The sequence below is a fragment of the Carcharodon carcharias genome, chromosome 5 (genome assembly GCF_017639515.1).
Source record: "Carcharodon carcharias isolate sCarCar2 chromosome 5, sCarCar2.pri, whole genome shotgun sequence".
NCBI lineage: Eukaryota > Metazoa > Chordata > Chondrichthyes > Lamniformes > Lamnidae > Carcharodon > Carcharodon carcharias.
In genome coordinates, this window is record NC_054471.1 from 4,813,867 (window position 1) to 4,841,808 (window position 27,942).

The 27,942-nt window shown below is 49.9% G+C and overlaps 1 protein-coding gene across 3 annotated transcripts; it reads left to right on the forward strand.

The window, feature by feature from the left end:
- On the forward strand, positions 1–27,942 carry gtpbp2b (GTP binding protein 2b). 3 transcript variants are annotated; one of them, XM_041188454.1, is made up of 12 exons: positions 1–267; positions 10,393–10,419; positions 14,207–14,391; positions 14,643–14,751; positions 19,853–20,050; positions 20,849–21,023; positions 22,573–22,792; positions 24,043–24,178; positions 25,276–25,334; positions 25,979–26,150; positions 26,754–26,918; positions 27,069–27,942. In XM_041188454.1, the coding sequence occupies exons 3-12, from the start codon at positions 14,258–14,260 to the stop codon at positions 27,219–27,221; spliced, it is 1,521 nt and encodes a 506-aa protein (XP_041044388.1). In that variant the 5' UTR covers positions 1–267; positions 10,393–10,419; positions 14,207–14,257; the 3' UTR covers positions 27,222–27,942. The 3 variants fall into 3 exon arrangements, with proteins under 3 accessions (XP_041044388.1, XP_041044390.1, XP_041044391.1); XM_041188456.1 differs by lacking the exons at positions 1–267; positions 10,393–10,419 and adding an exon at positions 10,578–10,729; XM_041188457.1 differs by lacking the exons at positions 1–267; positions 10,393–10,419 and adding an exon at positions 10,578–10,725.

Here is a 27,942-nt window from a genome sequence, read left to right on the forward strand (position 1 = left end):
GCTCCCTCCACCAGCCGCTCTTCCGCCTCCGGCCGGTCCTCCGGCCGGGCTGCAGCTTCCAGCGGGCGCGGCCGGGGCTCAGGCCGCGGTTCCAGCTCGGGCCGGGGCTCCGCTTCAGCCCCGGGATCAGCGGGCGGACCCCCGGCCTCGGGACCGACCCACAGAAACAACAAGAGCCCGGTCACGGCCACGGCCCCGAAATCCGGGCACAAGAAACCCAGGAGCCGCCCCCGGGGCCGCAACAACCCGCCCTTCCTCCCCCCTGAGGTAAGAGGGAGAGAGGGGGGGAGGGACACCCACTGGGTGAGGGGGAGGGGAGGGTGTGACACCCAGTGGGTGAGGGGGAGGGGAGGGTGTGACACCCACTGGGTGAGGGGGAGGGGAGGGGAGGGTGTGACACCCACTGGGTGAGGGGGAGGGGAGGGTGTGACACCCAGTGGGTGAGGGGGAGGGGAGGGTGTGACACCCAGTGGGTGAGGGGGAGGGGAGGGTGTGACACCCAGTGGGTGAGGGGGAGGGGAGGGTGTGACACCCAGTGGGTGAGGGGAGGGGAGGGTGTGACACCCACTGGGGGAGGGGGAGGGGAGGGTGTGACACCCACTGGGTGAGGGGGAGGGGAGGGGAGGGTGTGACACCCACTGGGTGAGGGGGAGGGGAGGGTGTGACACCCAGTGGGTGAGGGGGAGGGGAGGGTGTGACACCCACTGGGTGAGGGGGAGGGGAGGGTGTGACACCCACTGGGTGAGGGGGAGGGGAGGGTGTGACACCCAGTGGGTGAGGGGAGGGGAGGGTGTGACACCCAGTGGGTGAGGGGGAGGGGAGGGTGTGACACCCAGTGGGTGAGGGGGAGGGGAGGGTGTGACACCCACTGGGTGAGGGGGAGGGGAGGGTGTGACACCCAGTGGGTGAGGGGGAGGGGAGGGTGTGACACCCACTGGGTGAGGGGGAGGGGAGGGGAGGGTGTGACACCCACTGGGTGAGGGGGAGGGGAGGGTGTGACACCCAGTGGGTGAGGGGGAGGGGAGGGTGTGACACCCACTGGGTGAGGGGGAGAGTGTGACACCCAGTGGGTGAGAGGAGGGGAGGGTGTGACACCCAGTGGGTGAGGGGGAGGGGAGGGGAGGGTGTGACACCCAGTGGGTGAGGGGGAGGGGAGGGTGTGACACCCAGTGGGTGAGGGGGAGGGGAGGGTGTGACACCCAGTGGGTGAGGGGGAGGGGAGGGGAGGGTGTGACACCCAGTGGGTGAGGGGGAGGGGAGGGTGTGACACCCGGTGGGTGAGGGGGAGGGGAGGGTGTGACACCCGGTGGGTGAGGGGGAGGGGAGGGTGTGACACCCGGTGGGTGAGGGGGAGGGGAGGGTGTGACACCCGGTGGGGGAGGGGGAGGGGAGGGTGTGACACCCGGTGGGGGAGGGGGAGGGGAGGGTGTGACACCCGGTGGGGGAGGGGGAGGGGAGGGTGTGACACCCGGTGGGGGAGGGGGAGGGGAGGGTGTGACACCCAGTGGGTGAGGGGGAGGGGAGGGTGTGACACCCAGTGGGTGAGGGGGAGGGGAGGGGAGGGTGTGACACCCAGTGGGTGAGGGGGAGGGGAGGGGAGGGTGTGACACCCAGTGGGTGAGGGGGAGGGGAGGGGAGGGTGTGACACCCAGTGGGTGAGGGGGAGGGGAGGGGAGGGTGTGACACCCAGTGGGGGAGGGGGAGGGGAGGGTGTGACACCCAGTGGGGGAGGGGGAGGGGAGGGTGTGACACCCACTGGGGGAGGGGGAGGGGAGGGTGTGACACCCAGTGGGGGAGGGGGAGGGGAGGGTGTGACACCCACTGGGTGAGGGAGAGGGGAGGGTGTGACACCCAGTGGGTGAGGGGGAGGGGAGGGTGTGACACCCACTGGGGGAGGGGGAGGGGAGGGTGTGACACCCAGAGGGGGAGGGTAGGGTGTGACACCCACTGGGTGAGGGGGAGGGGAGGGTGTGACACCCACTGGGGGAGGGGGAGGGGAGGGTGTGACACCGTCTGGGTGAGGGGGAGGGGAGGGTGTGACACCCACTGGGTGAGGGGGAGGGGAGGGTGTGACACCCACTGGGTGAGGGGGAGGGGAGGGTGTGACACCCACTGAGTGAGGGGGAGGGTGTGACACCCGGTGGGGGAGGGGGAGGGGAGGGTGTGACACCCGGTGGGGGAGGGGGAGGGGAGGGTGTGACACCCGGTGGGGGAGGGGGAGGGGAGGGTGTGACACCCGGTGGGGGAGAGGGAGGGGAGGGTGTGACACCCGGTGGGGGAGGGGGAGGGGAGGGTGTGACACCCGGTGGGGGAGGGGGAGGGGAGGGTGTGACACCCGGTGGGTGAGGGGGGGAGGGTGTGTGACACCCGGTGGGTGAGGGGGAGGGGAGGGTGTGACACCCAGTGGGTGAGGGGGAGAATGGGGGTGTTGGTCACACCCGCTGGGTGGGTGGGTGACACCCCCCTGGGGTGGGGTTTGGGGGGGGCTGTGGGCTGGGCTGGGTGGGTGACACCCCCCCGGGGTGGGGGCTATGGGCTGGGTGGGTGGGTGACACCCCCCTGGGGTGGGGTTGGGGGGGATGCGGGCTGGGCTGGGTGACACACCCCCCCCCCGGGTTGGGGAAGGGGGGGCTGTGGGGTGGGTGGAGGGCTGTGGGCTGGGCTGGGGGTGGGTGGGTGACACCCCCCTGGGGTGGGGTTGGGGGGGCTGTGGGCTGGGCTGGGTGGGTGACACCCCCCCCCCCCCCCCCCCCCCCCCCCCCCCCCCCGGGGTAGGGGAGGTGGGGTTGGGGGGTGGGGGGCTGTGGGCTGGGCTGGGTGGGGTTTACCAGAGCTGTGATGTGAGTGTTTGCTGTATTGACTGGGAGAGATGTTGAAGTGTCTTCTGTGTGTCTCTGAGAGACTCCCTGTCAGCTGATGTTTAGTAAACAGTGGCGGTGTGGTTCCTGCTTGACTCACTGTGTGACCACAGCCTGCAGCTGTACACCGACTGACACCCTGCAGAACCTCTCTGTGTCTCGGGCCTCTCTCTTTCATTCAGCATGTGGCAGCAGCTGGCAAAGCAATGGGCATGTTCAGGAAGGGATTGCATTGTGTGGGTCAGGAGTTCTGGCTGTAAGCAGGGGGGTGGGGGACGGGGTACACACAACCCCCATCATAGTCATGTGAGGATTGTATTGGAAGAGTAAATACCTCAGCAAAGGCTTTGATATCCTGACAGTGGTGGGGCAGGTAAAGCAGGAAATCATTCTTCTCAGTTGGTTTGTAGATCCCTGTCTTTCTCTCTCTGTTGGGCTCACCTTTCCCCTGGTTTGACATCTGGGCTGAATTGGAATATTTTACAATGAGCTTTTGGTGTAAATTAGATCCCAAAGCTGAAGGGTTACAGTGACTGTGTGACAGGTTCCCACAGAGACCTTATTGTTGGTTTGTAACATTCAAATGAAATAATTATCTTGGTATTTTATTCAAGAAGCGAGTTTTGCAGCCTGATGGCTGAGGTACAGTGTAGCCTGCATCAAAAATACATCTACAGAGGTCATGCATTGATTAAACCTCTATCCTCTAGTTAGTTTTTGTTGGCTGCACATCATTTTGTTATAAGTTTACAAAGTGCTTGGGTGTGTTAGTCTGGGCCACAGATCTAGTGTTCTACATGTTAAATAGCAGAAGGAGGTGGTTTCTCGAGCACACTGGTGATGCTGCATAGAGAACATTGAAAAAATATGTGCTACATTCAAAATTTCCCGAATATAGACAACACTGAGCGTATGTCATAGAGTTTTACAGCAGGGAAACCGGCCCTTCGGCCCATCGTGTCTATGCCGGCCATCAAGCCCCTATCTACTCTAATCCCATTTTCCAGCACTTGGCTTGTAGCCCTGTATGCTATGACGTTTCAAATGTTCATCTAAATACTTCTTAAATGTTGTGTTCCCACCCCCTCAGGCAGAGAATTCCAGATAACCCCCACCCTCTGGGTGAAAAATATTTTCCTCAAAACCCCCCTAAACCACCTCCCTCTTAAATCTCTGCCCCCTGGTTATTGACACCTCTGCCAAGGGGAAAAGTTTCTTCCTATCAATGCCCCTCCTAATTTTATACACCTCAATCAGCCTCCTCAGCTCCAGGGAAGACAACCCCAGCCTATCCAGTCTCTCTTCATATCTGAAATGCTCCGGCCCAGGGAACATCCTGCTGAATCTCCTGTGCACCCCCTCCAGTGCAATCACATCCTTCCTATAATGTGGCGACCAGAACTGCACACAGTACACCAGCTGTGGCCTAACAGCATTTTATACAGCTCCAACATAACCTCCCTGCTCTTACATTCTATGCCTCGGCTAATAAAGGGAAATATCCCATATGCCTTCTTAACCACCTTATCTACCTGTCCTCTTGCCTTCAGGGATCTATGGACATATACACCAAGGTCCCTCTGATCCTCTGTGTTTCCTAGGGTCCTACCATTCATCGTGTATTCCCTTGCTTTGTTAGTCCTCCCAAAATGCATCACCTCACACTTTTCAGGATTAACTTATATTTGGCACTGCTTTGCCCATCTTACCAGCTCGTTTGTATTGTCCTGTAGTCTAAGGCTTTCCTCTTCGCTACTAACCACGCCACCAATTGTCATGTCGTCTGCAAACTTATGGATCATACCTCCTACATTCAGGTCCAGATCATTACTGTACACTACAAACAGCAAGGGTCCCAGCACTGAACCCTGCGGTACGCCACTGGACACAGGCTTCCAGTCACAAAAAAGCCTTTGACCATCACCCTCTGCCTCCTGCCACTAAGCCAATTTTGGATCCAATTTACCAAATTGCCCTGGAACCCATGGGCTCTTACCTTCTTGACCATTCTCCCATGCGGGACCTTGTCAAAAGCCTTACTGAAGTCCATGCAGACTACATCAACTACACTACCCTCATCTACACACCTAGTCACCTCCTTGAAAAATTCAATCAAATTTGTTAGACATGATCTCCTCCTGACACAGCCATGCTGACTATCCTTGATTAATCCCTGCCTCTCCAAGTGGAGATTAATCCTGTTCCTCAGAATTTTTTTTCCAAAAGCTTCCCTACCACTGATATTAGATTCACCGGCCTATAGTTCTCTGGTTTATCCCTGCCATTCTTGAATAATGGTATCACATTAGCTGTCCTGTCCTCTGGCAAGTCTCCTGTGACCAGAGAGGATTTGAAAATTAGCGTCAGAGCCCCTACAATCTCCTCCCTTGCCTTACATAGCAGCCTGGGATGCATCTCATCTGGGCCTAGGGATTTATCTAGTTTTAAGGCCGCTAAAACTGCTAATACCTCCTCCCTTTTAATGCTGATTTGTTCAAGTATATCACAGTTCCCCTCCCTGATTTCTACACCTACATTGTCCTTCTCTATAGTGAATACAGATGCAAAGTACTCATTTAAGATCTCACCTACATCTTCCGGCTCCTCACAAAGATTGCCACTTTGATCCCTAATGGGCCCTACTCTTTCCCTGGTTATGCTCTTATCCCTAATATACTTATGAAACTCCTTTGGATTTTCCTTTATTTTGCCTGCTAGTGTTTTTTCATGCGTACACTTCGTTCTTCTGATTTCTTTTTTAAGTAAACCCCCCCTGCACTTTCTATACTCCTCCAGGGCTTCTGCTGTTTTGAGTCCTCAGTATCTACCATAAGCTTCCCTTTCTTTCCTTATCCAATCCTGTACATTCCTTGACACCCAGGGCTCTCTGGACTTGTGGTCCCACCCTTCACCTTTACGGGAGCATGTTGGCCCTGCATTCTCTCTATTTCCTTTTTGAATGACTCCCACTGCTCTGATGTGGATTTTCCTACAAGTAGCTTCTCCCAGTCCACTTTGGCCAGATCCTGTCTTATATTAAAATCGGCCTTCCCCCAATTCAGAACCTTTATTTCCTGTCCACCTTTGTCCTTTTTCATAACTACCTTAAATCTTACTGAGTTATGGTCACTATCACTGAAATGCTCCCCCACTGACACTTCTACCACTTGCCTGGCTTTGTTCCCTAAAACTAGGTCCAGCACAGCCCCTTCTCTTGTAGGACTTTCTACGTGCTGGTTTAAAAAGCTTTCCTGGAAACATATTAAGAATTCTGCCCCCTCTAAACCTTTCACACTTTGTCTATCCCAGTTAATATTGGGGAAGTTGAAATTCCCTACTATTATCGCCCGATTATTTTTACACATCTGAGGTTTGCCTACATACCTGCCCTCCTATCTCTCCCTGACTGTTTAGGAGCTTATAGTACACTCCCAGCAATGTGATTGCCTCCTTTCTGTTTTTAAGTTAGGTCCAAATGGTTTCATTCGAGGAACCTTCTAAGATGTCATCCCTCCTTATTACAGTAATTGCAGTAATTGACTCCTTCATCAATATTGCGACACCACCTCCTCTCTTACCCCAACCCCTCGGTCTCGCCTGAAGACTGTACCCCGGAATATTGAGCTGCCAGTCCTGTGTCTCCATGATAGCAACGATATCATATCCATGTGTTAATCAACATCCTCAACTCATCTGCCTTACCCACAAGACACCTTGTATTAAAATAAATACCACCCAACCTTGCCATGCTCCCTCGTGCCTTAACTTGAGTATATATGCTCTGCCTTCCAGACTGACTTGGCTTTTCTTCTATACTTGTCTGTGCCTCACCCCCTACTATATGTCCACTCTGTATCCCACCCCCCTGCCAAATTAGTTTAAACTCCCACCAATAGCACTAGCACCCCCCAGCATTGCGATTGTCGGCCCTGTTCCAGTTCAGGCGAGCTGGAGTTGTCTTGTTCAAGTGGATTATTTGCTTTTTGAAATGTTTTCTGCTCCCATCTCCTGATCTGCAATGCAGCATTCATGGAAGAGCAGTTTCTTAGCTGACTGCAGTACAGCCAACTCTAGAATGATCCTTTTATTTCATGTCAGTGTAGTGACCTATGTCCTGCAACTACTGGCTGTACTGCAGGCAGCTACATGAGCCAGTCTTATACCTATTATCCACAGGTTTATTCACTGGTCTATTTTATCATGCTCCTCACCTTAGGCCTGTTCCTTCGACAATCTACAGGAGTTTAAAACTCATTCACTTGGCCTCATTTTCTCCCCTATACTTTCTAACTTTGGAGTAGGCACAGCCAACAAAGACTTTGTCCTAAACTTGCCCTTAACCGGGGCCCTTTTCTTCTGCTATTTCAAACTGATTCTGTTTTTGTTCCTTAACCCTATTAATGTTTGATATTATCACTTGGTTTTAAGTATTTTCTCCAGCCCATCAGGGAGCTAGCTGCCTTCATACAGCTCAGTTAAGACAGCACAGTTCGATTTGGGAGCTCTTTGTGTGGTGAGTTACAGCAGCCAGTGTCTCACCAACCAGCTTATTAAAACAAAATGCTCAGTGCTCTCTCCAGTCTCCTGGCTTCCTCTCCTAGCGGTGCTAATCTACTCTGGGATACAGTTCACAGGCCCCCGTGCTCTGAAGATTGTGAGTCTTTGGAACTCCCTTCACTGGAGAGGATGGGGGCAGAGTCAGTGAATATTGTTAAGGCAGAGGGAGATAACCTTTGACTCCCTTGTTAGTCAAGAATCTATCAGCGGCAGGCGGAATGTGGAGTTGAGGCCACAATCAGATCAGCCATGATCTTACTGAATGGCAGAGCAGGCTCGAGAGGCTCGATGGCCTCCTCCTGATCCTAATTTGTATCTTTGACTAATTTAATGGAGTTTCTGGATGAGGTAACAATGAGGGTTGCTGAGGATAATGCTGCTGATATGATTTACATGGATTTCCAAAATGCAAAACAGACCTGTGTGAATAGTGATAGCTCGTGGAATAAAAGGGACAGGAGGAACATGCGTACACAATTGGCTGAGTGACAGGAAACAGAGAGTCGTGGTTAATGGATGGTTTTTAGACTGGGAGGAAGGTTTCTAGTTGAGTTCCCCAAGGATTAGTGTTATGAACCTTGCTTTTCCTGTTGTATATTAATGACCTGCACCTTGGTGTACAGGGCACGATTTCAAAATGGAACCGGGGGCACAGATTTAAGGTAATATGAACAAGGAGCAGGGGTAGGCCATTCAGCCCCTCTAGCCTGTTCTGCCATTTAATAAGCTCATGGCTGATTTTATAGTTTTTTAAAATTCATTCATGGTATTCGAGCATCACTGGCTGGGCCAGCATTTGTTGCCCATCCCTAGTTGCTCTTCAGAAGGTGGTGGTGAGCTGCCTTCTTGAACCGCTGCAGTCCATGTGCTATAGGTACATCCACAGTGCTGTTAGGGAGGGAGTTCCAGGATTTTGACCCTGTGACAGTGAAGGAACGGTGATATATTTCCAAGTCAGGATGATGAGTGGCTTGGAGGGGAACTTCCAGGTGGTGGTGTTCCCATCTATCTGCTGCCCTTGTCCTTCTAGATGGTAGTGGTCGTGGGTTTGGAAGGTGCTGTCTAAGGGGCCTTGGTGAATTCCTGCAGTGCATCTTGTAGATGGTACACACACTGCTACTGTGCGATGGTGGTGCAGGGAGTGAGTGTTTGTGGATGTGGTGCCAATCAAGTGGCTGCTTTGTCCTGGACAGTGTCAAACTTCTTAATTTTTATTGGAGCTGCACTCACTCAGACAAGTGGGTAGTATTCCATCACACTCCTGACTTGTGCCTTGTAGATGGTGGACAGGCTTTGGGGAGTCAGGAGGTGAGTTACTTGTTGCACTACTCCTTGCCTCTGAGCTGCTCTTGTAGCCAGAGTATTTATGTGGCTAGTCCAATTCAGTTTCTGGTCATTGGTAACCTCCAGGATGTTGATATTGGGGGATTCAGTGATGGTAATGCCATTGAATGTCAAGGGACGATGGCATTTCAGTAACCTGAAATCTGCACCCCACCTACACCCGCTAACTCATCACCCCCTTGTTTACCAAGAATCTATCCGCTTCTGCCTTAAAAATATTCAAAGACTCTGCTTCCACCGTCTTTTAAGGAAGAGAGTTCCAAAGATTCGCCACCCTCTGAGAGAAAACATTCACCTCATCTCTTTTAACTGGGTGACCCCTTATTTTTAAACAATGACCCCTAGTTCCAGCTTCTTCCATAAGAGGAAACATGCTCTCCACATTCACCCTGTCAAGACCCTTCAGGATCTTAAAGGTTTCAATCAAGTCGCCTCTTACCCTTCTAAACTCCAGCAGATACAAGCCTTTCCTCATAAGATAACCTGCCCATATCAGGTATTAGTCCAGTAACCTCCTCTGAACTGCTTCCAATGCATTAGCATTTACCAGCACTTGGCCCCTAGCCTTGAATGTTATGATGTGCCAAGTGCTCATCCAGATACTTTTTAAAGGATGTGAGGCAACCCACCTCCACCACCCTCCCAGGCAGCACATTCCAGACCCTCACCACCCTCTGGGTAAAAAAGTTTTTCCTCACATCCCCCCTAAACCTCCTGCCCCTCACCTTGAACTTATGTCCCCTTGTGACTGACCCTTCAACTAAGGGGAACAGCTGCTCCCTATCCACCCTGTCCATGCCCCTCATAATCTTGTACACCTCGATCAAGTCACCCCTCAGTCTTCTCTGCTCCAACGAAAACAACCCAAGTCTATCCAACCTCTCTTCATAACTTAAATGTTTCATCCCAGATAACATCCTGGTGAATCTCCTCTGCACCCCTTCCAGTGCAATCACATCCTTCCTATAATGTGGCAACCAGAACTGCACACACTACTCCAGCTGTGGCCTTACCAAGGTTCTATACAACTCCAACATTACCTCCCTACTTTTGTAATCTATGCCTCGATTGATAAAAGCAACTGTCCCATATGCCTTTTTCACCACCCCACTAACATGCCCCTCTGCCTTCACAGATCTTTGGACACACACACCAAGGTCCCTTTGTTCCTCAGAACTTCCTAGTGTCATGCCGTTCATTGAATACTTCCTTGTCAAATTACTCCTTCCAAAGTGTATCACCTCACACTTTTCAGGGTTAAATTCCATCTGCCACTTATTTGACCATCCTGTCTATATCTTCCTGTAGCCCAAGGCACTCAACATCACTGTTAACCAGCCAGCCAATTGTTGGAATATTGAGTATCTGCGAATGTGTACACTTCTGCAGTCAGGAGATATTACAGCACGTCTCAGTGGGGCCGAGTGGTGCTCTCCTGTGCTCAGGTCTGTGCTTGTCCTCCCATCCTGAATGATCAGTACAGACTGGAGATTGAAGCTGAGAGTTCCCCCGCAGACCTAGGACCTCTGTCTTCCACCAGGGGTTTAGAGCTGGGGCCTTAACGCTTGGCTGGCTCAGCCAGGCTCCAGGCCTGTATATATCTGAAGTAACCTTTGTCTCTTTTTCATTTCAGGCTGAAGAGGGGAACATTGAATACAAGGTGGGTGAGCTCAGCACCTTTGCCGCATTTACTGTTCACTAACTTTGAGCAAAGCCCAAGGTGTTTTGAAATGTATTCTGCATGTTTTCTAACACTTAATAAGATGAATGGGAGTATATAAGGACAGCTCATCCTTTGTTCCAACAGTGACCGAAGATAACTGATTAATGTGTTTGAGAGCTGTGTAACTACCAGCCCTCCCCTTCTCCAACTGCACAACCCTGCCTTTCCTTCTGTCCATTGTCATCGCCACATTGGGGAATCTGCCTCTTCTATCCATGTTCCTGGATGTGACTGCATTCTGCTGTAGGTAAAGCAAACTCCACATTGTTTATGTGGACCTCAGCAAGGCTTTTGATAGAGTGCCACATGTAAGGCTGCCCAATAATTTAGCAAAGCACTGAATGGGTGTGAGGCGAATGAAGTGCATTTAGAATTAACAGCAGGAATGGAGCAGTTCCAGCAAGTTATTAGTGGACGCCCTTAAGATCAGTACAAGCACCATTGCTATTGGAATTTCTCTGACTCTTAACTCATCAACTTCACCCACTATTGCCAGTCCTGTTTCTAGTTTCCTAAATTCCCTCCTTAAATCCCACCACCTCCCTGTGTCTCTTAAGACCTCCTTAACAGACCCAAATCTCTGTAAGCTTCCTTGAACACCCCGTATTTTGCCTCTGACACATCTTGAGATTAAGGGCTTGGGGACTGGTGCAGCACTCCTGGTTAGGGAGGGAGAAATGAAGCAAGGTCACTGCTGGAAGTACTCATTGTGTAGCTGTCTGATAACACGTAGGGCCCAGCCTGCTGTGACAGCTCATTTTGGATTCTTAAAGAAAGAGTAGAAAAACAGTCTACTATTTAAATGGAAAGAAATTACAGAACTCTGACGTACAGAGGGATCTGGGTGTCCTGCTACATGAATCAGAAAAAGTTAGTCTTCAGGTACAACAGGTGATTAGGAAGGCAACTGGAATGCTGGTGTTTATTGCAAGGAGAATGGAATATAAAAGGAGGGAAGTTTTACTGTGGCTGTACAGGGCCTTGGTGAGACCACATCTAGAGAACTGTGTACAGTTTTGTTCTCCTTTTTTGAGAAAAGATATAATTGTGCGAGAAGCAGTTCAGAGAAAGTCCACTTGGATCATTCCTGGGATGAAGGGTTTACGTTATGAAGAAAGGTTGGACAGGTTGGGCAAATACCCATTGGAGGTTAGAAGAATGAGAGGTGATTTTATTGAAACATACAAGATCCTTAGAGGATTTGATAGAGTGGATACCGGCAGAATGTTTCCCCTTGCGAGACAGACATAGTTTAAGAATAGGAGTTTTACCTTTTAAGATGGAGATGAGGAGAAATATTTTCTGAGGGTTGTTAGCCTGTGGAATTCTCTTCCCCATAAAGCAATGTGAAATTGTTCATTTTGGCAGGAAGAATAAAAAAGCTTCTTATCTAAATGGTGAGAGATTGAGGGATCTGGGTGTCCTAGTGCATGAATCACAAAAGATCAGTATGCAGATACAACAGGTAATTCGGAAAGCTAATAGAATGTTATCATTTATTATGAGGAGAATTGATTACAAAAGTAGGGAGGTTATGCTTCAGTTGTACAGGGCATTGGTGAGACCACATCTGGAGTATTATGTACAGTACTGGTCTCCTTATTTAAGGAAAGATGTAAATACATTAGAAGCAGTTCAGAGGTTTATCAGACTAATACCAGGAATGGGCTGGTTATCCTATGAGGAACAGGTTTGGCTTATATGGGACAGGTTACGCTTGTATCCACTGGAATTTAGAAGAGTAAGAGGCAACTTAATTGAAACCTTGAAGATCCTGAGGAGTCTTGACAGGGTGGATGTGGAGAGGATGTTTCCTCTTGTGGGAGAATCTAGAACGAGGGGTCATGGTTTTAAAAAAAGGGTCGCTCATTTAAGACAGAGGTGAGGAGAAATTATTTTCCTCCGAGGATTGAGAGTCTTCGGAACTCTCTTCCTCAAAAGGTGGTGGAAGCAGAGTCTTTGAATTTTTTTAAGGCAGGGAGAGATTTAGATTCTTGATTAACAAGGGGCTGAAAGGTTATCAGGGGGTAGGCACAAATGTAGGGTTGAGGTTACATTCAGATCAGCTATGACCTTACTGAATGGCAGAGCAGGCTCGAGGGGCTGAGTGACCACTCCTAACTCGTATGAATTTATTCAAGGCAGAGACAGATTTTTGATAGACCAGGGGGTTGAGGATTATGGGAGGCAGACAGGAAAGTGGAGTAGAGATCATAACCAGATCAGCCACGATCTTACTGAATTCAGCTTGAAGGGCTGATTGTTCTACTCCCAAGCCTTATATTCCTATGAAAGAGTAAGTGCTTTGTCGAGGTGCTGGAGAATCCTCTATGTGTCAAGCTCCATCCTGTGAAGCAGCATCTCTATCAGATAGTATCATATGCAGAGAGCAGAACCAAACTAGCTGTGAGGACAGAAGATTGACCTGAAGAGGAGTGGCTGGTATATGGGAAAGGCAGTAACTCTACACAGTACACAGAAAGATCCCAGTGAGGCAAAACACACTGCTCTGAACCATTCATGGTGTTTGTGGGTAGAATGTTATCCTGGATGCTGGGGGGATTCTCGTTGTTCTACAGTGCATAGGTGTGAATTGGGGGAGGGAGATTGTTAATGTGCAGGATAGAGAGGGTGTGGGTGTGTATTAGAGGGAAGGAGATTGTGCACAGGGTAGAGAGAGAAGGTGAGTGCATATTAGCGGGAGGGCGATTGTGCACAGGGTAGAGAGAGGGTGTGAGTGCATAGTAGGGGGAGAGAGATTGTTAGTGTGCAGGATAGAGAGAGGGTGTGTGTGTGTGTATGTATGTATTAGAGGGAGGGAGATTTAGTGTACAGGGTAGAGAGAGGGTGTGAGTGTATTAGAGAGGAGTGTTGGTGTACAGGACAGAGGGAGGGAGATTTAGTGTACAGGGTAGAGAGAGGGTGTGAGTGTGTATTAGAGAGAGTGAGTGTTGGTGTACAGGATAGAGGGAGGGAGATTTAGTGTACAGGGTAGAGAGAGGGTGTGAGTGTGTATTAGAGAGGAGTGTTAGTGTACAGGACAGGGAGGGAGATTTAGTGTACAGGGTAGAGAGAGGGTGTGTGTGTCTATTAGAGACTAGTGTTAGTGTACAGGATAGAGGGAGGGAGTTTAGTGTACAGGGTAGAGAGAGGGTGTGAGTGTGTATTAGAGAGAGTGAGTGTTGGTGTACAGGATAGAGGGAGGGAGATTTAGTGTACAGGGTAGAGAGAGGGTGTGAGTGTGTATTAGAGAGGAGTGTTAGTGTACAGGACAGAGGGAGGGAGATTTAGTGTACAGGGTAGAGAGAGGGTGTGTGTGTCTATTAGAGACTAGTGTTAGTGTACAGGATAGAGGGAGGGAGTTTAGTGTACAGGGTAGAGAGAGGGTGTGAGTGTGTATTAGAGAGAGTGAGTGTTAGTGTACAGGACAGAGGGAGGGAGATTTAGTATACAGGGTAGAGAGAGGGTGTGTGTGTGTGTATTAGAGAGAGTGAGTGTTGGTGTACAGGACAGAAGGAGGGAGATTTAATATACAGGGTAGAGAGAGGGTGTGTGTGTGTGTGTGTATTAGCAGAGGAGGGGGTCATGATACTTGTCCGTTTGGGATGGTATTTGTCAAGAGTTGCAGTTCGTCAGTGCAACTATCTTGACGGGGTGCGAGGGTTGAATTGTTGTACTGGTGCGAGTGTCAGTGTATAATTCACTGCCTTCTCTTTCTTTGCAGCTGAAGTTGGTTAATCCCTCCCAATATCGCTTTGAGCACCTGGTCACGCAGATGAAATGGCGTCTGCAGGAGGGTCGAGGAGAGGCAGTCTACCAGATTGGTGTGGAGGACAATGGTGTGCTGGTTGGGCTGTCTGATGATGAACTCCGAGCCTCTCTGAAGACACTGCGCAGGATGGCAGAAAAGTAAATGTCCCCTTCATGTTCCTAATGTTCCTTGAGCTGATGAGGTTAATGAGCTGAAGCAGGTGGTAGTCAATCCTTTACAATGATCCTTGTGTCTGTGTGAAGCCTGAGAATCCTTGTGTCAGGGTCTCCAAAGGTTGGTGCCGTCATCATCCAAGCCCTCCTGCTTCCAGTCAGCTGCTTAGATGTGTGTTCAGTTGCTGCCTGCTGCACAGCTGCTGGATTGAAGTTGCTGTTTGTTGTGTGTGCAGGGTTGGAGCAGACATCACCATTCTCCGCCAGCGCAATGTGGAATATGACATGGACTCGCCCAGGCGAATAGCTGAGGTTTTGATCAGGAAAGTTCCTGATGATCAGCAGGTATGGCCCAGAACACTCCGACGTTAGTCTGAACCCTCCAACAAATGGTTACGTTTTGCCTGTGGCACAAGATGGCAGCTGGAGTATCAGAATTCTGCCTGCTGTCAAGATGCCAAACAGAGGGGCAATTACTTGGCAGTCGACAGGGGAGATGATCACTCGTAAGGAGCAAGAGTAGGTCATTCGGCCCATTGAGTCTGCTCCATTGTTTGATAAAGTGATGGCTGATCTGATTGTGGCCATAACTCCACTTTCCTGTCCGTCCCCCATACACTTGACTCTCTTGTCAGTCAAAAATCTGTCTAACTCAACCTTGAACGTATTCAATAACCCGGCCTCCACTGCTCTCCGGAGAAGAGAGTTCCACAGACTAACCACCCTCTAAGGGAAAAAATTAATATAAGAAATAACAGGAGTAGACCACTCAGCCCCTCGAGCCTGCTCCGCCATTCAATAAGATCATGGCTGATGATCTTGTGTTTCACTTTCCCATCTAACCCTGATAACCTTTGATCCCCTTGCCTAACAAGAATCTGTCTACCTCCGCCTTAAAAATATTCACTGACCCCCCCCACTCCACCACCTGAGGCAGAGATCCAAAGTCGCACAACCCTCAGAGAAAAAATTTCTCCTCATCGCTGTCCTAAAACGGTGACCCTTAATTTTAAAACAATGCCCTCTTGTTCTGGACTCACCCACAAGAGGAAACATCCTTTCCACATCCACCTTGTCAACACTGTTCAGGATCTTGTAAACTTCAGTCAAATCACCCCTCACTCTTCAAAACTCCAGTGGAAACAAGCCCAGTCTGTCCAACCCTTCCTCATAAGACAACCCACTCATTCCAGGTATCAATCTAGTAAACCTCCTCTGAACCGCCTCCAATGCATTTACACCCTTCCTTAAATAAGATCAAAACTGCACATAATATTCGAGGTGCGGTCTTACCAATGCCCTGTATAACTGAAGCATAACATCCTTACCTTTTTGTTCAGTCCCTCTCATATTAAAGGACAGCATTCTATTAACCTTAATTACTTGCTGGACCTGCATACTAACTTTTTGTGACTCATGCACTAGAACACCTAGATCCCTCTGCATCTTGAGAATTATGCAGCCGTTCTCTATTTAAGTAATACTCTGCTTTTTTGTTTTTCCTGCCAAAGTGAACAACTTCAGATTTTCCCCCATTAAATATCATTTGCCAGATTTTTGCCCACTCACTCAACCTATCTATATTCATCTGCATCCTCCTCATGTCCTCTTCACAACATACTTTCCCATCTATCTTAGTGTCATCTACAAATGTAGCTACCATGTCTTTACTCTCTAGAGGATCAACGCTCACTTTACTTACTCTTTACCTTTTTAAATACCTGTACAAAGTCTTGCTATCCATTTTTACATTTCTAGCTAGCTTTCACTCACTCTTAATTTCTTTCTCCTGATTAACCTTTTAATCATTCTCTGCCATTCTTTATATACTGTCCAATCATCTGTCCTGCCATTCATCTTTGACTCATTGTATGTTTTTTCCTTAAGTTTGATATTTTCCTTAACAGTTAACCACAGATGGTGGGTCCTCCCCTTAGAATTTTTCTTTATAGTAGGAATGTACTTATTCTGAATACTCTGAAAGATCCCCTTAAATGTCTGCTACTGCTTCTCTATTGATCTGTCCTCTAGCCTAGTTTCCCAGTTCACTTCAGCTAGCTCAGCTTTCATCCCCACCTAGTTGCCCTTATTTAAGTTTAAGATACTAGTCTTAGGCCCACTCTACTCCCTTTCAAACTAGATGTAAAATTCAATCATATTGTGGTCGTTGCTACCTGGGGGTGCCTTTACTCTGAGGTCATTAATTAAACCTGTCACATTACACAATACCAAGTCTAATATAACCTGCTCTCTGGTTCTAGAAGATGCTGTCTACGAAACTAACTTAAGAAACTATCTCGAAAGCATCCCATGAACTCCTCATCCAGGCTACCACTGCCAATCTGATTTTTCCAGTTTATTTGTAGATTAAAATCACCCATGTTTATTGCCGTCCCTTTGTCACAAGCACACTATATTTTCTCTTGAATACTTTGTCCTTCATTGTGGCCACTGTTTGGGGGCCTGTAGACCACTCTCACTAATGACTTCTTTCCCCTACTATCCCTCATCTCCACCCAAACCGATTCTACATCCTGATCTCCTGAACCAAGGTCATCTCTAACTAATGAACCAATGCCCTCTTTGATTAACAGTGCTACCCCTCCACCTTTACCTAGCTTCCTATTCTTCTTCAATGTCATGTACCCTTCAGTATTAAGGACCCAGTCTTTGTCATCCTGCAGCCACGTCTCTGTAATTGCTATCAGATCATATCTATTTACTTCAATGTGGGTCATCAATTCATTTACTTTGTTATGAATGTGATGTGCATTCAGATAGAGAGCCTTTAGTTTTGTCTTTTTGTTATCTTTGTAACATCTAGCCTTGACTGTTGATGTATCCTTAGGGTTTTTTCTCTGTCCCTTCCTGCCATTCTCTGACCCTCATTTCTCATATAACTGTTCTGCTCTCCTGTCTTGACACTACACCTTGAATTGCTACCTCTACCCAAACTTGTTCCCTCACTCCTCTTGTTTAGTTTAAAGCCCCTCTCTACTTCCCTGGTTATGTGATTTGCGAGGACACTCGTTCCAGCACGGCTCAGGTGTAAACCGTCCCAATGGTACAGCCCCCACTTTCCCCAGTACTGATGCCAGTGCCCCACAAACTGGAACCCACTTCTCCCACACCAGTCTTTGAGCCACACGTTTGTCTCTCTAATCTTATTTGCCCTATGCCAATTTGCACGTGGCTCAGGTAATAATCCAGAGATTGTTACTTTTGAGGTTCTGCTTCATTTGGTGCCTAGCTCCTCATACTTTTCAGAACATCTTTCCTAGTTCCACCTATGTCATTGGCATCTATATGGACCATGGCAACTGGATCCTCCCCCTCCCACTGCAAGTTCCTCTCTGGCCCTGAGCAGATGTCCCGAACCCTGGCACCGGGCAGGCAATGTAGCCTTCTGGACCCTCGCTCATTCCTCCATCTTAAATGAAGAACCCCTTATTTTTAAACTGTGCCCCCTAATTCTAGACTCCCCCATGAGGGGAAATATCCTCTCAGTATCCACCCTGTCAAACCCCCTCAGAACCTTATATGTTTCAATAAGATGGCACCACCCAGTGAGAGCAGCGGTGCCACCCAGTGACTTCCTGTCCGAGCGCTGTATTGTTCTTTGAGGATTTTCAAATCTTATTTTGGAGGTTAAAAAGACACGCTGATGGTGCTGGCTCAGCCCAGGCGGCACTTGCTCTCGCTTTTCCTGTTTGTTATTCTGTCTCAGAGAAGGAAGATGTCGGGGGAGGAGGTCGACAATGTCCGCTGGCGGCATTTTCGTGGTTCTCGAACCTTCTGCCAATGGGAACAGTTCCTCTCTACATCTCCTCACAACCTTTAAGAAGTATTTAGATGAACACTTGAAATGCCATAGCATGGCTATAGGCCAGGTGCTGGAAAATGGGATTAGAATAGATAGGTGCTTGATGGCCAGCACAGACACGATGGGCCGAAGGGCCTGTTTCTGTGCTGTATAACTCTATGACTCTATGATTATGACTAAGATCACCTCTCATTCTTCCAAACTCCAACCTGCTCAACCCTTCGTGATAAGACAATCCCTCATCCCTGGAATCTGCCTAGTGAGCCTTCTCTGAACTGCTTCCATTCCCCTCTCAAGTAAGGAGACCAAAACTGGACAGTGCTCCAGATGAGGCCTAACTAATATCTTATACAAGTTCAACATGACTTCCTTACTCTTGTAAGCAATGGCCCTACTAATAAAGCCTAAGATACTATATGTATTATTAACTACTCTCTCAGCACGCCCTGCCATCTTCAATGACTTATGTACATATACACCGAGGTCCCTCTGTCCCTGCACCTCTTTTATTTCCTGCTGTCTCTCCATATTCTTCCTACCAAAATGAATCACCTCACACTTCTCTGCATTGAACCTCATCTGTCACTTGTCTGCCCAATCCACCAACATGTCTATGTCCTTTTGAAGTTCAAGACTATCCCCATCACAGTTGACAACATTTCCAATCTCTGTATTATCTGCAAATTTTGAAATCATGCCCTCCCCAACAGCCCTGGCAAACCTCCCCTCGAGGACATTAGTCGCAGTCCTGTTAAGGTGTAACCCGACCTCCTTGTACAGATCCCACCTGCCCCAAAACCAATCCCAATGCCTCAGAAATTCCCCCTATTCCATTTCTCCAGCCATGTATTGAACTGCTTAATCTTCCTATCCTTATGTTCACTAGCACGTGGCACTGGGAGTAATCCTGAGATAACTGCTCTTGAGGTCCTGCTTTTTAACTCCCTTCCTAACTCCCTAAAATCTGCTTTCAGGGCTTCATTCCTTTTCTTACCTATGTCATTGGTCCCAATGTGGACCATGACCTCTGGCTGTTCACCCTCCCCTAAAAGAATGTCCGCAGCCACTCAGAGCCACTTCAAGCTGGAGTATGTGAGCACTTACCACAAAGCTTGGAGAGTTCAGTGCAGCCTCTCTTTGGGAGTGAGATACCTTCTCAGTGCTCCAGAGAGCATTCAGGATTGGACTGAGAACCTGCCTGTTCCAGGGTGATTGAGCTGCTGCTGGCCTTGTGCATTATTGTGAGGTTTGGTGATGGGTATCTGAAGCACAGGGTTAGGGCTCAGCAGGATCTAAGGGGAGCGCAGGACTAATGCCCCTGGACCATCTGTCCCAGCTGCCAGTTCATACTGGGACCTGACTGGATGTCACCTTTCAAATGGGAACAGTTGAACTAGCAAAGGGCACGCTTCCAGTAAGGGCTGGGGGCATTGATCAGTGAGACTCGAGGGTTAGCACGTTATAGTGCTTTTTCTGTAACTGGGGATATCACAAGGTAATGTAATTCAGAAATGTATTCTAATTGTAAACAAAGTTTGAATACAGAGATTTGGAAGAATTGCCCCTGTGATGTACCTCCAGTTGCTGGGCAGTTGTCATGTTCACTATTGGGTTACTTTGCAGTTTCTGGACCTGCGAGTGGCTGTATTAGGGAACGTGGACTCGGGGAAGTCGACTCTCTTGGGGGTCCTTACGCAGGGGGAGCTGGATAATGGGCGAGGCCGCGCACGACTCAACCTCTTCAGACACCTGCACGAGATCCAGTCCGGCCGGACCTCCAGCATCAGCTTCGAGATCCTGGGATTCAACAGCAAAGGAGAGGTAGGATCGGTAACCAGCCCGTGTTAGAATGAGTTACCAAGGCTAGGAGATGCAAGTTTGATGTGGAGTTAACCAGTCTGAGCCAGGCCAATGGTTGGATTGCCAAGAATGACCTTAGCTACTCATTGGGAAAGAAACGAGAGTTAGTGAAGATCCTGTGGGAATGGAGTGGGTGGAATAAGGCTGGTGTGATATTGTCTATCCTTTAACACACATTGGGTGATATAGGAGGCAGCCCGTCCAACGATGCTGCCAGAGGACTCAGACCTGCAGGAGAACAGGGCACAACGTGTTTGTATTCACCTTCTCGTCCGGTTCCTCCCCTGGAGATATTGACCTTGTGCTGTTACCCCCATCCCCCCAAACTCAACCCAACCACCCTGAGAGGGCAGAACTGGCTCGAGGGGCCAAATGGCCTGCTCTGTTCCTATGTTCTATTGACCTTATGCTGTTGGTTGCAAATGTTCACCTCCGAACTTGGACATTAATTGCAGTTGGACCATTGGACTGGGCAGCCTCATCCCTATGGTCCCAGGATAATGATTGGAGTTTTCCTGTTGAAATCAGATCACAGGCTGGATGGATCCTGGGCCCCCTTGATCTGTTCAGCCCCTCACTCCATTCGTGGTCAGAGTGTGGTCCCACTGAAGTACACCATGGGTATCCCTACACCACATGGACTGCAGCGGTTCAAGAAGGCAGCTGAACCCCAGCTTCTCAAGGGCAACTATATTCCCGTGAATGAATTTTTAACAAAAGGCGATCTTTGTTAATGTGCTTCGTCTGCCTTGCTTTAAGGTGGTAAATTACAGTGACTCCCGGACAGCAGAGGTCATCTGTGAAAGTGCCTCCAAAATGATCACCTTCATTGACCTGGCAGGACACCACAAGTACCTAAAGACCACCATCTTTGGCCTCACGAGCTACTGCCCGGACTTTGCCATGCTTGTTGTCAGTGCCAACACTGGCATAGGTACGTCATAGTATGCCATGCAAAGGTTCACCAGACTGATTCCTGAGATGGCAGGAGTGTCTTATGAGAGATTGAGGAGACTGGGCCTGTATTCACTGGAGTTTAGAAGAATGAGAGGAGATCTCATTGAAATATATAAAATTCTAACAGGGCTCAACAGATACAGGAAGGATGTTTCCCCTGGCTGTGGGTGGGTGGGGGGGGGGTGGGGGGGGGGGGGGGGGTGTGGGGGAGGGTTGGGTTGGGGTGTGTGGGGGGTTGGGGGGGAGTACAGAACCGGGGGCGGGGGGGCTGTGAACACAGCCTCAGAATAAGGGGCACGTTATTTCAGGCTGAGATAAGGAGAAATTTCTTCAGTCAGAGGGTGGGTGGTGAACCTTTGGAATTCTCTACCCCAGGGGGCTGTGCAAGCTCAGTCATTGAGTATGTTCAAGACTGAGATCGATAGATTTCTACATAGTAAAAACATCGAGGGATAGTGCAGGAAAATGTTGTTGAAATAGATAAGCCCCGATCTCTATGAATGGTGGAGCGGACTTGATGGGCTGAATGGCCTTCTCTTCCTATTTCCTGTGTTCCTATGACTACGAGGGTTGACATTACATTGGGGCATTGGGATTGGCTGAGGCACGGGGATAGTGTTAAAATCAGTCAGTGTTCGTTTCCTCATCACTATTCAGTGAGTTCTGTTGGAAAATGATGGTGTCTGGAAGGTGGATGGTTGGATCAGACTCAGTGTGATGCCTCCAGCTTGCCAATGCTCCTAGTTGTGGTGACACATGGAGAGTTGAGAAGAGACTGGATCCCGTGTGAGAATCGGCAGCTTCAGGAGAGCAGGGCTGTGTGTTATTGACATTAATACGCTTGCTGCAGGTAAACCTCCCTCTCTAGAGGAACTGTTAAAGTCTGGTCTCTGAGGAGTGAGGCTGTGTTCAGTGCTTCTGAAGTCCCATTGTCCAGTCCAACTGTCCATTCCCTTCTCCTGAAAAATCCTAACTGGGACTGGAAGCTGGTGTTGGTCTTGGTCTGATGTCTGTAGCAGTCCCCACAGGCTAAAGGAGTTTCCACAACCTTCCCTTGATCTGACATCCTAATCGCCAGTCCAGGGTGGGCAAGGGAATGCTGGTGTTTAACCAATTAAGGGGGCACTGCTTTCCCACCCTACTCATTGGCTTATAGGCTTATGTGGAGCCAGATGGGCAGCCCTTGTAGTAATGGCTCTCCTGCTCCATGCCCCATTTCTGAGTCTGGCAGGCTGGTGCCCAGGCAGATTTGGCAAGCTCTTAGTGGAGTTGGGTGGTTGGGGGAGGGTGTCAGGGTAGACCTCACTCTTGATCAGTGGTTCCATGTGAAACACTGTTGAGCTCACTCCATCTGGGAGATTGTGCTGAACTCTTCCTCCCCCCTCCCCAGGTTTAAGGAGCTTCAGGTGCTGGATCAGTGGCCTGGGTTGTTGCTGATTCCACCCTTGGCCATGCTAAATGCTGCTCTCTCTCAGCACGGTAACTCTGGCAGCTGTTTGACTCTCACTGTCTCCTCGTGTCTGTAGCTGGCACCACACGTGAACACCTAGGCTTGGCCATGGCTCTCAAGGTCCCCTTCTTCATTGTGATCACTAAAGTTGACTTGTGTACAAAAGCCACCATCGATCGCACTGTGAAACAGCTGGAGATGGTCCTCAAACAGCCAGGATGTAACAAAGTCCCATTGCTGGTGTCGAGCAGCGATGATGCAGTGACAGGTGCACAGCAGTTTGCACAATCTCCCAGGTAAGCAATGGCTCTGCAATTGCAATAACTCACTCTTCGTTCAGCTTCAGAAAGTACTAATTCAGCTTCTCCATGTGCATCAGTCTATCGTACTGATGCTGGCTTCCTAGTTCTGGTTAGAAGTGTTTTCCCACATATCTTAGTTTGACTGCTCTTGGAGTACAGTGTACAGTTCTGCTCTCTGTATAATGAAACACATAGAGGCACTGGAGAGAGTGCACAAAAAGATTCACACGAATTGAGAGGTTAAACCCAACGATCGTGCTTGGGTGGTGCCTTTAAGATGTGGTGGGTCAGCAGAGCAGCAGGATATTCGGGAGAGCATTAGTTATACCTCTGATAAAGCAAGAAACAGGCTGGGGCTTTTTTCTTTAGGAAAGGGAAGGGTCACCTGATGGAAGTCTTCAAACTTTGAGGGTTTTTTGTTATTCATTCACAGCATTTAAGTATTTGCAACCATCTTGGCTTCTTCCAGAGGTCCCCAGCATCACAGATACCAGTCTTCAGCCAATTTGATTTAATCCACATGATAGCAGGACAAATCCAACCCGGCCAATTACTGCCCCATCAGTCTACTCTCCATCATCAGTAAAGTAATGGAAGGGGTCAGCAACAGGGCTATCAAGCGGCACTTGCTTAGCAATAACCTGCTCACTGATGCCCAGTTTGGGTTCTGCCAGGGCCACTCAGCTCCTGACCTCATTGCAGCCTTGGTTCAAACATGGACAAAAGAGCTGAACTCCTGAGGTGAGGTGAGAGTGACTGCCCTTGACATCAAGGCTGTTTTTGACCGAGTGTGACATCAAGGAGCCCCAGCAAAACTGGATTCAATGGGAATGAGGGGGAAAACTCTCCGCTGGTTGGAGTCATACCTAGCACAAAGGAAGATGGTTGTGGCTGTTGGAGGTCAGTCATCTCAGCTCCAGGACATCACTGCAGGTGTTCCTCAGGGTAGTGTCCTCGGCCCAACACGTACAGACACAGGGCTATGATTTATTTGTTATGGACTGAGACCATGCTGCAGATGAGGCCAGTATGTATTAACCACCCCTAACTGCTCTTGAGAAGGTAATGCTGAGCCACTGCCTTGAGAGTTGAGGGGTTTGCTTGATCATTTCACACGGTACTTGAGAGTCAGTCACGTGGACCCCCAGCTCCGGCTGCCTGATCTGTTGTGTGATTCCAGCAGTCTCTGGTTTAATCTCCGGTTCCTGCTGCCTGTCGGTAATGTTCATGTTTGTTCTGTTTAGCATCACTCCGATTTTCACCCTGTCCAGTGTGAGTGGGGTAAACCTGGACATGCTGAAGGTATTTCTCAATGTGCTGCCCCCACTGACCAACAGTAAGGAGCAGGAGGAGCTGATGCAGCAGCTGACAGAGTTTCAGGTCGGTCAGGAAACAGTTTACATTTCAAAAGCTGCCCACGCGCCGGCCAATCAAATACTGTCGTCATGTAGGAAACACGGGAGTGTGGACCCCCCCCCTCGGCACTGACCCTCGGCTAGCACAGCCCCCCCACCCAAACACTGACCCTCGGCCAGCACGGCCCCCCCACCCAAACACTGACCCTCGGCTAGCACAGCCCCACCACCCAAACACTGACCCTCGGCCAGCACGGCCCCTCCCCCCAACATTGACCCTCGACAGTGCCACCCCTCCCCCCAACAGTGACCCTCGGCCAGCACGGCCCCTCCCCCCAACAGTGACCCTCGACAGTGCCCCCCCTCCCCCCAACAGTGACCCTCGACAGTGCCCCCATTCCCCCCAAAACACTGACCCTCGGCCAGCACGGCCCCTCCCCCCAACAGTGACCCTCGACAGTGCCCCCCCTCCCCCCAACAGTGACCCTCGACAGTGCCCCCATTCCCCCCAACACTGACCCTCGACAGTGCCCCCCCTCCCCCTAACACTGACCCTCGACAGTGCCCCCATTCCCCCCAACACTGACCCTCGACAGTGCCCCCCCTCCCCCTAACACTGACCCTCGACAGTGCCCCCCCCCAAAACACTGACCTTCGGCAGTGCCCCCTCCCTCCCCCTAACACTGACCCTCGGCAGTGCCCCCCCTCCCCCTAACACAGACCCTCGGCCAGCGCGGCCCCTCCCCCCCAACACCCTTGACAGTGCCCCCCCCCCAACACTGACCCTCGACAGTGCCCCCCCTCCCCCTAACACTGACCCTCGACAGTGCCCCCCCTCCCCCTAACACTGACCCTCGACAGTGCCCCCATTCCCCCCAACACTGACCCTCGACAGTGCCCCCCCTCCCCCTAACACTGACCCTCGACAGTGCCCCCATTCCCCCCAACACTGACCCTCGGCCAGCGTGGCTCCTCCCCCCAACACTGACCCTTGGCCAATGCGGCCCTCCCCCCAGCCAGCGTGGACCCCCTCCAGGGCAGGAGGAATTAGGTGGAGTTAATCGATTGTAAAGTGATGTTCCTCACAATGTTAGATCTAATGTGTTAGCCTGTTGTCTTCAGGTTGATGAAATCTACTCGGTACCTGATGTCGGGACAGTCGTTGGTGGCACCTTGTACAGGTAAGAGTAAAAATCCTTCGGTTCACTAGTTTCACGGTGTGCAGCACTCCCTCCTCATCCCTTTCACCTTGTGTGGCTGATGAAGTTCACGTTAGCAAGTGACAGCTCAGCCTGTGGAACAGAGATTTCAGGGAGAGCAGAAATCACAAAAAACAAGTTGACTGGTACAATTTGAACGACCGGTCAACAGATGGCCTTCTTCTCGATGGCTGAAATAGAAAAGGATGGATGGATATAAAAAGCGCTGTCAGAGCCTGTGAGGAGCACTGTGCAGATATTGGCCTAGGATATTGGGGCTGATAGGGTTAAATGAATGAGGGCAGATTGCGCAGGCTAGGCTTGTATCTCCTTGAGTGTAGAAGATTCAGCGGTGATCTAATCGAGGGAGACTAGAGAGAAACTCTTTCCTGTGCTAGGGGAGTCCAGAAAATGAGAGTGGTGCTCTTCTGGAATGATGTCAGGAGGCAGTAGTGGAAATGTGGAACACACTCACCCAAAAAGCTGTGGCTGCTGGGGTGAGATTAATGCTGTTGAATGTGTGTATCAGAGTGAGGAGTGAGCTTGCTGAGATCACATCTCCACCCTCAGAGCCGGAGGGTTTAGCAGTCACTCGCTGCTTCTGATTTCTCTTTCTCTCTCACCAGTGGCATTTGCAGAGAGGGCGAGCAGCTGGTGGTGGGCCCCACTGATAACGGCCAGTTCCTGCCTCTGAAAGTGTGCAGCATACAGCGAAACCGGTCTGCCTGTCGAGTGCTGAGAGCGGGACAGGCTGCCACTCTGGCCCTGGGCAACTTCGACAGGGCCCTGCTCCGCAAGGTAGGCGTCCACTTCAACCCAGGCTGGCCTGAGAACCAGGGCCTGAGGCACCGGAGCACTTGGACCTAATCACTCCCCATTATAAAGTCATGCATTCTGCCCCATTGTTTTGGGAAATACAACAGTTTGGGTAAATAGTTACGATATAGATTGAATGACAGGGCAAGCTGGAGGGGCTGAAAGGCCTCCTGTTCCTGGCTTCTCAAAGAAGCAGAGTTGGTTTCAGTTTTTCTGCAGTCCAGGAACTGCTAGGGGACAGTGTGACGCCAGCAGTTTCCATTGTGTGGACACAGGAAATGAGAACGGAAGAGGTAGATGCAAACAGGAGCCTTTAATGTGGAACCTACAGCACTGACACACACTGAAAACTGGACCACTAAAAGGATGAAGCATCATCCAAATACTAACAGCTATCTGGGGCTGAGTTCTGTTTTATCAACCTGGGATTAACAGTGCACCGTGATGCACCTGTAATCTCGGGCATGGTAGGTCAGTAGTGTGGGGGTTAATGGTGGAAGTGAGCAACCGAATCTGGGCAGAAAGTGGTGTCAGATATTGTGTATGTGAAGTGGTGGATTGTAACCAACTGCTTGTCTGGCCCAGGGCATGGTGATGGTGAGTCTCGAGATGCATCCGACTGTCAGCTCCCTCTTCGAATCGGAAATTGTACTGCTTTTCCACGCCAAGACTTTTCGCAAGGGATTCCAGGTCACGGTGCATGTTGGCAACGTTCGACAGACAGCCATCGTGGAGCTGATCCATGGCAAGGTGAGTCCCTCCTAGCTGATGGGGGGGGCGGTATCCTCCACATTTCACTGTACTTCATTCACTCGCCCTGTTCTCCAAGCTTCCCTGTCTCCTTCCTCCCCTTGCAGTAACCATGTCGATTCGGTATCAGCTATGATGTGTTTGTTTCAGGAGGATTTGAGGACTGGGGAGAAAGCTGTTGTCCGATTCCGTTTTATTAAGCATCCCGAGTACCTGAAAGTGGGTGCGAAGCTTTTGTTCCGTGAAGGAGTGACGAAAGGGATCGGCCACGTTACCAAGGTTATAACTGACCTGAAGTGCTGAAAGCCTGGGCAATGCAAGAGGAACTGACTGGGGTCATCTCACAATGCAGTGTTATTGAGCCCCGATACAGGCTTCATCAGCAAGGACGATTGGTCATTGGGACATTCTGGATGTCCAGCAGGATTATACACCTGCTTAACAACGCTGACTGTGGCATGACCTCAGCTCAGAGGGAGCCTTCAATATCTCCAACCAGATTAAATATCAAAACACCCTTAATCGTGTGTCCTTGCACGAAGAATTCTTGCCCTCGCTCTCTCTTAATCAGGAGATCTCAATCTTGCTCATTCATCTCAACTGGTCTCTCCTTCAGTGTCTGCATCTCTTCCCTCTGCTGATTTGTTGCTTGTGCTGCCTTGAAGGTTGACTTCAAAACATTCTGAAAGGTTGCAGTCCTCTGCTCCCTCGTGAAGTTCATCATGAAGGGCTTTGCAATATGAAACCTAGGCATTTGGCAACCTCTAATTTAGCACTGATTGGCACACAGGTCGGGTAGACATCTCAAAGTTGTCTGTCAAATAAAATTGTTAAAGTTGGGCTGTCCCTTTTGAAGGTTGGGGTTAAGTATACTCCAATAGTATAGAGAAAGCTTTGATCTGTATCTAACCCTGTGCTGTCCCTGTCCTGGGAGTGTTTGATGGGGAGAGTTTAGAGGGAGCTTTACTCTGTATCTAACCCCGTGCTGTACCTGTCCTGGGAGTGTTTGATGGGGACGGTGTAG

Coding starts and splice junctions, on each gene's coding strand:
- gtpbp2b (XM_041188454.1), top strand. CDS start 14,258: ATGAAATGGCGTCTGCAGGAGGGTCGAGGAGAGGCAGTCTACCAGATT. Junction 14,392..14,642: donor CTGCGCAGGATGGCAGAAAA/GTAAATGTCCCC, acceptor TTGTGTGTGCAG/GGTTGGAGCAGACATCACCA. Junction 24,179..25,275: donor AGCAGCTGACAGAGTTTCAG/GTCGGTCAGGAA, acceptor TGTTGTCTTCAG/GTTGATGAAATCTACTCGGT.